General features: G+C 41.5%; 1 protein-coding gene across 1 annotated transcript in view; it reads right to left on the bottom strand.

The window, feature by feature from the left end:
• LOC108704738 overlaps positions 1 to 10,589 on the bottom strand; it is a 67,631-nt gene extending 57,042 nt beyond the window's left edge. The window contains exons 1-3 of the mRNA XM_041575913.1: positions 9,635 to 10,589; positions 676 to 1,005; positions 203 to 502 (exon numbers count right to left, since the gene is read on the bottom strand). Of these exons, the coding sequence (XP_041431847.1) occupies positions 203 to 502; positions 676 to 1,005; positions 9,635 to 9,719 (715 nt within the window). The 5' untranslated portion in view covers positions 9,720 to 10,589. The remainder of the gene's footprint in view (positions 1 to 202; positions 503 to 675; positions 1,006 to 9,634) is intronic.
• Between the last annotated feature and the right edge of the window lie 1,985 nt (positions 10,590 to 12,574).

Here is a 12,574-nt window from a genome sequence, read left to right as displayed (position 1 = left end):
GGCAAATTACACTGTGAAGATTATGTATTTGAAGGCACAGACTATGCACATAAATATGTTTATATATAATTACAAGATCATAAAACATATATGACAATTATCCTGGCAAATCATTTGTAAATTATCTGTCATTAGATCTTCATATTAACTGTGATTATACAAACAACTGCTAGTGATAAAGACTGTGTCCAACCATTATTACCTCCATAGATGAGCTGGAAATCCTCCTGTAGAGGGACAGTGAGAGAGAAATGTTGGACCCGGACAGAGAAGATCTGGTTCCTGTTCTCCTTGGTGGGTACAATGGTCACTGTGCTGGTTGTACTGTGGGTGCCATCTGGGTCTCTCTGGGACTTATTCACAGTAACACCAGGTAATATCTCCCCATCTCTCAGCCATTTAACATCAAGATCCTGGGGGTAGAAGCCAGTGATGGAGGCTCTCAGGACACTCTCCTTATTCTCACTAACAACTTTATTAGTGATTGTGATCTGTGGGGGGGCTGAAAGAAATGATTTCTATTTGTATAACTGATATTCAAAGAGTAAATGTAATTAGTAAGTAACTAATATAATTATAAACTATGTCTAAAATGATCAGCAATCCAATGTCCCTCAATATACTACAGCAGCCAATACCTCCAAGATTACACTGAATATAGTGTTTTTATAGTACCTTGAATTTCCAGTATGATTTGTGTCTCTTGTTGCTCAGTACCATAAGTGACTGTACAGGTGTATCTCCCACCATCAGATACCTGTGTATTAGACACAGACAGAGAGGCCTCTCCCAATGATGCTGTATATAAGTTCAGAGAGAACCGGGGGTCTGTTGTGCTCACTCCATTGTCATACGTCAGTATTCTCCTTCCATACAAATCCCACTTTATGGTCAAGAATTTGGGATTAGCAGGTAATGTCCTGACATGGAATGTGCATTGAATCAGGATGTTGGATCCCTTTGCAGATATTTGGGGGGAAGGAGCAAACACCTCCAGAGCAGCACCTGCAGGTACAGAGAGACAAAGGTAAGTGACATATGTACCCAGTCCTACAATTGTTTTTTCTTTTGTTTTTTTCCACAGCTCTCACTCTCCAGTTTTTTCCAAAACTGCCAAAGGAATCTGAAATGGCCAGTGACCAGTGACTGAGGTGACAGTGTAGGGGAAGGGAGATAAGTATTGCTTTCGCTTATCAGTTTGGAGTGACTGCTTAGAATTGGCCATGTCTACATAAAAAAGTATGGGGATTCCTCTGTTCCAGACAACAACATAAATCTTGGGTCCTGGGGGGTGCCCTAGGTATTTGTTTAAAGACTTTCCTCACATTTTATGTATCTCAGCCTATGATCTCGAGGGGTGAAAAACCTGGAGATAAAAGTTTGTGTCCGACTCTTACTGCTTGTAGCCCAGATGCAGGGCTTTTAAATCAAACTGACTGTTGGGGAGTAAAGGAGAGTAATTTGGGAACTATTTGCATGGTCAGGTCTTTGTGCTAAATAACAAAGGCTCTAAGGCATAACTGTTGCAACATATACAAAGTGGATGGAAAGTGTCACTGCTGAACTATAATTAGCGACACATCACAAAATCTTTTGGTGCAGAGAAGATCAACTCACCTATGTATTTGAGACCAATGTGGAACTCCCATGGGTTGTTCTCAATGGTGCAATGAAATAGCAATTGAGTGTAAATATATTTATGAAATAGTTTCTAAAAAGAGGATTGACTTGGTATGGTATGGGGGAGAATGAATTGGTGAATTCATTAAGTTGTGAAATTAAATGAATTTAGCTATTTGAGCTGGCTGAGGACAGCGGATGAATTCCCAAGTCACAATTAATATTAATTGTGAGTAGAAATGCAGAGGGTTAGCTAGGAGATACAATACGTATTTGTACCCAGGTGTGTTTATAACACTTTACTCATAGGCTAAAGATGAACTAATGAAGAGAGATATTTAAAAGAATAATGATTTTAAAGAACTAGGTGCAAAGCTGAGGGCGAGGACTTCCAAGGTAATTTTCTCAGAGATATTCCCTGAGCCACGAGCAACACTAAGGAGACAACAGGAGCGTAGGGAGATTAATGTGGGGCTGAGAGATTGGTGTAGGGAGGAGGGTTTGGGGTTTTTGGAGAACTGGGCTGATTTCTCAGTCGGCTACAGGCTCTTTGCCAGGGATGGGGGCACCTCAATGATGATGGGGCAGCTGTTTTGGGAGAGAAGATGGCTAGAGAGAAGATGGCTAGATGGCTGGAGGAGATTTTAAACTAGGTGTGGGGGGAGGGTTCAGTAAAAGATTCAGTGGAAGACAGGTTAGATGAGATAGTGGGCAAAGAAAGGGAAAATGGGGGAGAAGATTTGGCTGGGGGTTAAGGATAGGGAGGAGCACATGTCATATGTTCAATATGGGACCAGTAATAAATGTATGTTTGTAAATGCAACCAGTCTGACTGGTAAAATGGGAGAGCTGGAGCTGCTGGTGGGAAAATATGATGTGATTGGCTGAAACATGTCTGAATGAGTCACATGACTGGCCAGTAAATATCAGTGGCTATACTTTGTTTCCCAGGGACAGAGGCAATAGAAAAGGAGGAGGGGTATGTCTGTATGTTAGGCAGGATTTAAATCTAATATAAAGGAGGAGGTTATGTTAGAAAATGAGGTGGCTGAAGTCTTATGGGTGGAGTTTTCACCAATTGTAAAGAGTCCAGCAAATTAATTGTAGGCGTCGCTATAGACCCCCTAATGTAAGTGACGAGGAGGAGGCGAAGCTCCTGATGCAAATAGAAAAGGCTGCTAGTTTGGGTAAAGTAATGATAATGTGGGAATTACCCAGATATTGACTGGAGCAACAGTACTGCCAGATCAGTTAATGGGAACAAGTTTATAAACTTGATAATTTTATGGCACAGGATGTGGCACTTGCAACAGGATCTTGACTAACTGGCAATCTGGGCAGCTAAGTGGCAAATGAGATTCAATGTTGATAAATGTAAAGTCCTGCACCTGGGATGTAACAATATCCACTTATACCCTTAATGGGACTGCACTAGGCAAATCCATAATGGAGACGGAGCTTGGAGTCCTTGTAGATAATAAACTTGTCTGTAGCAAGTAATGCCAGCCAGCAGCATCAAGGGCAAATAAGGTCTTGACTTGTATTAAATGGGGCAGAGAGTCACGGGAGGAGGGGGTCCCACTGTATAGAGCACTGGTAAGGCCCCATCTAGAATATGCCCTACAGTTTTGGTCTCCATCACTCAAACAGGAGTAGTGATGGGCAAATTTATTTGCCAGGCGCAAATTTGCAGCAAATTTCCATGCTTCGCCACCGACGAATAGATTTGCTAATTTGCCATGAAAATTCACCAGCATTGGAAAAACGTTGATGCCAGCAACGGTTTCGACAATGGCGTCAAAGTTTTTTGGATGATGGCGACAGATCCAACACCGGCGACAATTTAGATGCTGGCGACGATTAATGGGCGTCCAATGTCACTGGCGTCGAAGTTGTCACCGGTGTCAAAATTCACGCTTCACAAATTTTTCATCCATTTCGCAAATTTTGCTGGAAATTTGCAATTTTGTGGCAAAGAGAAAATTGCCCATCACTATTAGAGAGGGTACAGAGAAGGGCAACTAAGCTGGTCAAGGGAAAATCTTAGCTATGAGGAAAGACTGGCCAAATTGGGGATGTTCACTCTGGAGAAGAGGCGCTTAAGGGGTGATATGATAACTATGTATAAATATATTTCCTCCAAGATCTTCCCCTGTCCCTCAGATATCACTCACAGTAAACAACACCACCTTTCATTCCACCACACAGGCTGCCTAGGAGTCATCTTAGACTCTCATCTGTCTTTTTCACCAACATTCAAACACTTGCAAAATCTTGCTGTATTCAACTGCGCAACATTGCTCGAATATGACCCTATCTCAGTTCAGAATCAACTAAAACACTGATTCAGTCTCTCATCATCTCCCGCCTTGATTACTGCAACTTACTCCTCACAGGTATTCCAACAAGTCACCTTTCACAACTCCAATCTGTTCTAAACGCGGCCGCTAGACTCATTCATCTATCTCACCGCTCAACATCAGCTGCTCCCATATGTATGTCCCTTCACTGGCTCCCAATCTCTTCTAGAATCAAATTCAAATTACTTACACTCACATTCAAGGCCCTTAATATTAAACCCCAAATACTCTCCTTCACGAAACCTACGCTCTGCTTCTGATCTTCGCCTCACTTCTCCTCTGATCACTTCTGCCCATTCTCATCTACAAGACTTCTCTCTATACTTCTACCCATTCTCATCTACAAAACTTCTCTCTCATCACTTCTGCCCATTCTCATCTACAAGACTTCTCTCTATACTTCTACCCATTCTGATCTACAAAACTTCTCTCTCATCACTTCTGCCCATTCTCATCTACAAGACTTCTCTCTATACTTCTACCCATTCTGATCTACAAGAATTCTCTATCATCACTTCTGCCCATTCTCATCTACAAGACTTCTCTCTATACTTCTACCCATTCTGATCTACAAGAATTCTCTCTCATCACTTCTGCCCATTCTCACCTACAAGACTTCTCTCAGGCTTCTGCTTTTCTCTGGAAGTCTCTGCCACAAGTTGTCAGACTTTCTCCTTCCTTCCAAACTTTCAAGCGCTCCTTAAAGACCCACCTGTTTAAAGAGGCCTATTCGATGTACCTTAATTAATCATTGTTGTATCAAAAATGACAAAGTGTTTATATAATCCTAATGTCTCAATTGTACCCTAATCTTTAGTTTGTAAACTCTAATCTCTAGGTCCTTCTAACCCTATTGTATCTGTAATCCTTGTCTGTTATCCACCATTTATTCCCTGTTTGCTATAACTGCAGTAAAGCACTGCGTATTTTGTCAGCGCTATATAAATAAATGATGATGATGATGATGATGATGATAAGGGGATCATATAATAATCTCTCTAATGATTTATTTACCAGTAGGTCTTTCCAGCTGACACGAGGTCACCCATTCCGATTAGAAGAAAAGAGGTTCCAGCTAAATATTGGGAAGGGGTTTGTTACAGTGAGAGCTGTGAAGATGTGGAATTCTCTCCCTGAATCAGTGGTACAGGCTGATACATTAGATAGGTACAAGGAAGGGTCGGATGCTTTATTCACCAGTAGCTCCTCCCAGCAGACAGGAGGGAGCCAATGAGATTAGAGGAGGGAAAGGGGTGTTACAGGGAGAGCTGGGAAGTGAATCAGGGGTACAGGCTGATACATTAGATAGGTACAAGGAAGGGTCGGATTCTTTATTCACCAGTAGCTCCTCCCAGCAGACAGGAGGGAGCCAATGAGATTAGAGGAGGGAAAGGGGTGTTACAGGGAGAGCTGGGAAGTGAATCAGGGGTACAGACTGATACATTAGATAGGTACAAGGAAGGGTCGGATGCTTTATTCACCAGTAGCTCCTCCCAGCAGACAGGAGGGAGCCAATGAGATTAGAGGAGGGAAAGGGGTGTTACAAGGAGAGCTGGGAAGTGAATCAGGGGTACAGGCTGATACATTAGATAGGTACAAGGAAGGGTCGGATGCTTTATTCACCAGTAGCTCCTCCCAGCAGACAGGAGGGAGCCAATGAGATTAGAGGAGGGAAAGGGGTGTTACAGGGAGAGCTGGGAAGTGAATCAGGGGTACAGGCTGATACATTAGATAGGTACAAGGAAGGGTCGGATGCTTTATTCACCAGTAGCTCCTCCCAGCAGACAGGAGGGAGCCAATGAGATTAGAGGAGGGAAAGGGGTGTTACAGGGAGAGCTGGGAAGTGAATCAGGGGTACAGGCTGATACATTAGATAGGTACAAGGAAGGGTCGGATGCTTTATTCACCAGTAGCTCCTCCCAGCAGACAGGAGGGAGCCCAATGAGATTAGAGGAGGGAAAGGGGTGTTACAGGGAGAGCTGGGAAGTGAATCAGGGGTACAGGCTGATACATTAGATAGGTATAAGAAGGGGTTGGATGGTGTTTAGCAAGTGAGGGAATACAGGGATATGGGAGATAGCTCATAGTACAAGTTGATCCAGGGACTGGTCCCATTGCCATTTTGGAGTCAGGAAGGATTTTTCCCCCTCTGAGGCAAATTGAAGAGGCTTGAAATGTTTTTTTTTTTTTTTTTTGCCTTCCTCTGGATGAACTGGCAGTTAGGCAGGTTATATATAGACACAATGGCAGTGATTGGTAGGAGCAGAATCCCAACTCCTCTGTACAGAAATAATAAATAATATCATTGCTGTTACACATACAGTACAAGTAAACCCTGTTCATCTCCTTCACATATAACTGAGGAGCTGCTTCTATGCATAATGCAGTATCATGTATAAAATAAAGTCTATGGGAGATGGTCTTTCCATAATTCAAAGCTTTCCAGATAACAGGTTTCCGGATAATGGATCCAAATACCAAATACAACATGAGTAATACAAATAGATCTTATGCTGACAATACATTCTGCCTGTGCTTTTGAGAATCATTTTTTCATATAATTCAGCAACAGAGAATTGTTTTTCAGACTTACTATCTCACCACTAATTAAGTAACTTAGTGTAAAGTGTATGGGGTGCCGTTTGTCCCAAATACATTCTGTATACAAAACTATCCCTAATACACAGAATGAATGTCTCTCATGTTATACAAGTATTTGTGACCATACACAGATAAAAAAATATACAAAAGACTTATTTCTATTAAAGAATGAAAACAAAATCTGGTTAGTGCACAAAAGGATGTCATTATATCACAAACTCCATTCTGTACAGTTTAACAAGCAATCTGTCTCACAAATGTATAACCTCCATGTAACGGACTCACTTATGTGCAAAGTTACTTACAGAATGAATTATGTAAAAACAAAGTTGGACATAATATATAATAGTGTAACTAACTAGTGCTTGTCAAGCTAGATTTGAATGACAAAATAGATATCTGTGACAGTAAGCAAGATTTTATAGCACAGGATTCATTCTTTCCACAAAATGACAGTTTTGTTTCACAAAACAGATAAAATAACCATTCTGTGAAGCAACACAGTCAGTCACATTCCTGAACCAATAAGAACAAAGCTTATTGCCATATACAAACAAGATGAGAAGTGGCCAGCTCTGCTCCACATGGCTAAGGCAAAGTATCAGTTGCCGGTAATTTGTAATATCCTTTAAAAAAAAGCCCTCGGCCTGCCCCCAGAATTTACAGAACTTACCTTTTTTGTAGTCTTCTTTGCATCTCCGTGATGTTGCTCCGCCCCTTTTTGCGTCACGCTGCGTAGCCCCGCCCCTTTTGTGTCATGGCCCCACCTCCTTTTTGTACCCACCGTCCGGTTATTTTTTTCATTAACGGTGGCAACCCTAGCACTGACTAGGGTTGCCACCTTATCTGGAAAAAAATACCAGCTTTCCTAAATATTTATCTTTTTTCCCTATTAATAACATTGGGATTAACCATCATTTTTACCGGCCAGGTGGCAACCCTCGCACTGACTGATTATAAATTGCATGAAAAAAAAAATGATTGTTGATCCCAATGTTATTAATAGGGAAAATGATAAATATATAGGAAGGCCGGTATTTTTTTCCAGAAAAGGTGGCAACCCTAAGCTAAGCACATTATTAAGAGACTACTACAAGCTAATTGGTGCAAGATTACAGCTAGGAGGAGACATTGGAGTCTAACTATCATATACAAAACTTATAACTGTCTCTGAGAGTCAGGCAAAGCAGCCAGACAAGCACAGTAACTTCTGGTACATTTAATACAACATTGCAGGTGGGTGTGGCCTGTCCCATTATTGCTCTCAGCTTAGACAGGAAGAGGAACAGGAGTGAGTCATAAGATAATGGCAAAACAGCAGGAATGCCCTTAACCAAAATGGCCACACAAGCAGGTTACTACAATAAGAATAGCCATATCACCTAAAATGATCATATTTATGTTTTGCATACTTTTCTTTCTCTACAATCATTATAAGTGCAGCATTATATTTCTCAGCCATTTGTAAAAACTTCCATTTATGAACCTGTAGTGTTTAACAGCAGCTCTTTTAGGAAAGGTTTGTTCATGTTTATTACTATGCAGCACAGGGGACATTAGAGGGCGCCCTCTATAGCAGGTCAGATACTTTGCCTTAGCCATGTGGAGCAGAGCTGGCCACTTCTCATCTTGTTTGTATATGGCAATAAGCTTTGTTCTTATTGGTTCAGGAATGTGACTGACAGTATTGCTTCACAGAATGGTTATTTTATCTGTTTTGTGAAACAAAACTGTCATTTTGTGGAAAGAATGAATCCTGTGCTATAAAATCTTGCTTTCTGTCACAAATATCTATTTTGTCATTCAAATCTAGCTTGACAAGCACTAGTTAGTTACACTATTATATATTATGTCCAACTTTGTTTTTACATAATTCATTCTGTAAGTAACTTTGCACATAAGTGCGTCCGTTACATGGAGGTTATACATTTGTGAGACAGATTGCTTGTTAAACTGTACAGAATGGAGTTTGTGATATAATGACATCCTTTTGTGCACTAACCAGATTTTGTTTTCATTCTTTAATAGAAATAAGTCTTTTGTATATTTTTTTATCTGTGTATGGTCACAAATACTTATATAACATGAGAGACATTCATTCTGTGTATTAGGGATAGTTTTGTATATAGAATGCATTTGGGACAAACGGCACCCCATAAAAGTGATACTGACATGTTTGTTCTGTAAGTGCCCACTGGAGTGTTCCTAACCAGGCATGCTGGGAATTGTAGTTTATGCAGCTTCAGGAACAGAAGGACTCCTTTATCAAGGGGGCTGCATAGTCATATTCTACATTTGTGTGCAATATGAAGTGTATATACATATGTACAGTTTGTCCAGCTTATCTAAGAATTTAAAAATATTTTCCTTTTTCTGTGTAATAATAAAACAGTAGCTTGTACTTGATCCCAACTTCAGCTGGCCGTAGACGCAGCGATCCGATCGTACGAATTGTGGATTCGTATGATTTTCGCACTGTGTGGAGAATCCCAACATTTTTCGTCCGGCGGAGATCAGTCAGGTTAGAAAATTTCTGTTGGCTGCCGATAATATCTCTGTGTGTATTGATTTTCAGTAGCTTTGGTCAGACATAAGTATCGTACGATTACTGTCAGGGGTAGAACATTGGCTCATCTGTTCTTTTACTACTTTATTTCATCTGAACTTTGATCTGAATGTTTAGTGACAAGTTGGATCTTTGTGTCTATGGCCAGCTTAAGATATAATTAATCCTTATTGGAAGCAGAAACAGCCTATTGGGTTTATTTCATGTTTATATGATTTTCTAGTAGACTTAAGGTATGAAGATCCAAATTATTGAAACATCCCTTATCTACAAACACCCAGGTCCCAAGCATTCTGGATAACAGGTCCAATACCTATACATAGATACTTCCCCTTTAATGGCAGGTATGCTCAGAACTCCAGGGACATGGGTGCTGAATTCATCAATAAGATTGATTGGATCCTGATCAGTTAAGTCTGACACTGTCCCTGACTTACTGTATATCTGCTAATGTCACTCCAGTCAGTACAGGGAATAGAGAACTTACCTGTTTGGTGCTGAAGGAAAAGGCAGAGAATTCCCAGAATCCTGAGGAACTGGTTCAGTTTAGTGACACTTTCTGATTCTCCCATCAGACTTGTGCTCCTTCTTCTTATTGATAATCTTTCTGTTTGGCTCCAGTATCCAGACTCCCCATAACCACATCAGCTCTGAACTGGAATTCAGCTGGTCCCTGTGTATATTGTCTGTGTTTGGTTCTTATAGAGAATACTCACTCCAATATACAACTCCAGCTGGGGGCACAGAATCCTTATCTGTCAGATTTTATGTTCCACGGAGCTAAATTACTAACCCTATAGTCTTGTTTGTACTAATGTTATTTATTTTCACTTTCACATTCCTTCTGTAAACACCTTGCCTTAGGGAGTGGCTTTTACCTGCACAATTACACCTGTCTGATATAAACACAGCGATATCACTGGGAATGTTCTGTCACTGGCTACATGACTATTCTGGCACATAATGTACTTACCTACTTACCTGCGCATATCAACCAATCAGTAATTAGTTATCAACAGTCAACTAAAAGTTACAAAAAAAGCCCAATTGGTTGCAATGGGCAGGTTACACCTCTGTTAATAAATGAGCCCCATAATATTCACTCACTGTGCACTTTCATACATTATGTACCATTTGAAATGTGATACTTGTACTGAGCACATTCAGCTGATAATCCCAAACTTTCCTACTTGAGTGAAGGGTTGGTATGTCTATTTTATTGCCACATCTGCCTCAGTCCCCAAATCGAGGTCACACCTTGTCTCACTCTCATTATTACTGTTACTTACAGCTGGGGACATCGCCCCAAACCCTGGTCCCACTCATTCTTCCCCTCACCTATTCTCACTCTCAGGCATTTGACAATGTTTCCAGTCTCTAAAACTTTACGCACTTCTAATCCTGCAAACCTAATTCACATAAAGTCATCACCCTCTCTGCCTTTCTCATGTGCCTCTGGAATGTACAGTCAATCTGCAATAAACTAACAGCAGTCCATGATCTCTTTATATCCAAATCCCTTCTGACTATCACTGAAACATGGCTCTCTCCCACAGACACTGCTTCACCCGCTGCCTCTGCTATGGAGGCTTCTCACTTACTCACACTCCTAGACCAGATGGGCATCATGGTGGTGGGGTAGGATTTCTTCTCTCCCCAAATGTAGGTTTCAAAATCTAACCAACAAAACAAAGTTCTCTCTCCTTCACTCCTTTTGAAGTCCACAGCATACATTTGTTTTCTCCAATCTCTCTGCATGTTGCTGTCATATATCCACCCCCTGGTCCCTACTCTACTTTCTTGGATCACTTTGCTGCCTGGCTTCCATACTTTCTCTCCAGTGAGACACCTGCTCTCATTTTAGGGGACTTCAACATCCCCATTGACAACTCTGCTTCTCCTGCCACTTCTAAACTTCTCTCTCTAACAGCTTCATTTGGTCTCTCTCAGTGGACCGACTCACCTACCCAGATCGAGGGTCATGCTCTTTATCTTATATTCTATACCCATCCAACCTTACTACCTCTCTTTACCCCCTGTCTGACCATCACCTACTCTCCTTTCAGATAACACTTTCACCTGCACCTTCACAACCATCTCTCTCTACCCACACGTATAGAAACCTTAATGCCTTTGAACCACCACAATTATCAACAGTATCAGCACAATCCATCTCTCATATTAATACTCTCTCCTGTCTAAATATGGCAGCTTCTCTCTACAACGATGCCCTTTCAACAGCACTTGACTCCCTTGCACCTTCTACCACCCGTCACAGCCGGCCCGCTAAACCCCAACCCTGGCACACTAGTGTAACTCGGTACCTCAGAAGATGTAGTAGATCAGTTGAGCGACGGTGGAGAAAGTCACAAACTGATCCTGACTTCATCCACTTCAAATTCATGCTCTCCTGCTAAAATCAAGCTCTATCATTAGCCAAAGAACAATACTTCTCTTCTTTAATCTCCACTCTGTCCTCTAAACTGCAGCGACTGTTTGCCACATTTAACTCACTCCTATGCCCCACTTAACCCCCTCCACCTATTAATGTTACTGCCCAAGATCTTGCTCATTTCTTTAATGAAAAAATCGATCTCATTAGGCTGAGCATACCGTCCGACAACAATCTCAGACCAACGTGCAGTCCACTCACATCTACTTTGCACTCCTTCACCCCTGCAACTCTAGATAAAGTTAGCAAACTTCTAGCCAGCTCAAAACCCACCACCTGCTCCCTTGACCCCATCCCCTCTCGCCTCCTCTATCCAATCTCTGATACACTCTCTCCTGCACTTACCCACCTATTTAATCTTTCACTCTCTACTGGTACCTTTCCTTCATTATACAAACAAGCACTAATCACTCCTATCCTCAAAAAACCTTCCCTTGATCCCAGCTCTCCCACTAACTATCGACCGGTCTCCCTTCTTCCATTCGCATCCAAATTACTAGAAAGGCTTGTTTACAAACGCCTGATCCAGCATCTCACTCACAACTCCCTCCCCGACCCCTTGCAATCTGGCTTCTGCCCATCACACTCAACTGAAACTGCACTCACCAAAGTAACCAATGATCTTCTATTGGCAAAGTCTAAAGGTCATTATTCCATTCTAATCCTTCTAGATCTCTCTGCAGCCTTTGACACAGTTGACCACACACTCCTCCTTGACATTCTACACTCATCTGGCATTCGGGACACTGCTCTTTCATAGTTTACATCTTATCTGTCTGACCGTTCCTTTAAAGTTTCCTTCTCTAACTCTACTTCTACTACTTTCCCACTCTCTGTTGGAGTTCCTCAAGGCTCTGTTCTTGGCCCCCTGCTGTTCTCGCTCTATACAACTTCACTAGGAAAACTTATTCAGTCATTTGGACTTCAGTATCACCTTTATGCTGATGACTCTCAACTCTACTTTTCTACTCCTGA

This window comes from Xenopus laevis, chromosome 9_10L (assembly GCF_017654675.1).
Source record: "Xenopus laevis strain J_2021 chromosome 9_10L, Xenopus_laevis_v10.1, whole genome shotgun sequence".
NCBI classification, from domain to species: domain Eukaryota; kingdom Metazoa; phylum Chordata; class Amphibia; order Anura; family Pipidae; genus Xenopus; species Xenopus laevis.
Note: the sequence above shows the minus strand (reverse complement) of the source record. Positions and strands in the feature narration are given on the sequence as shown.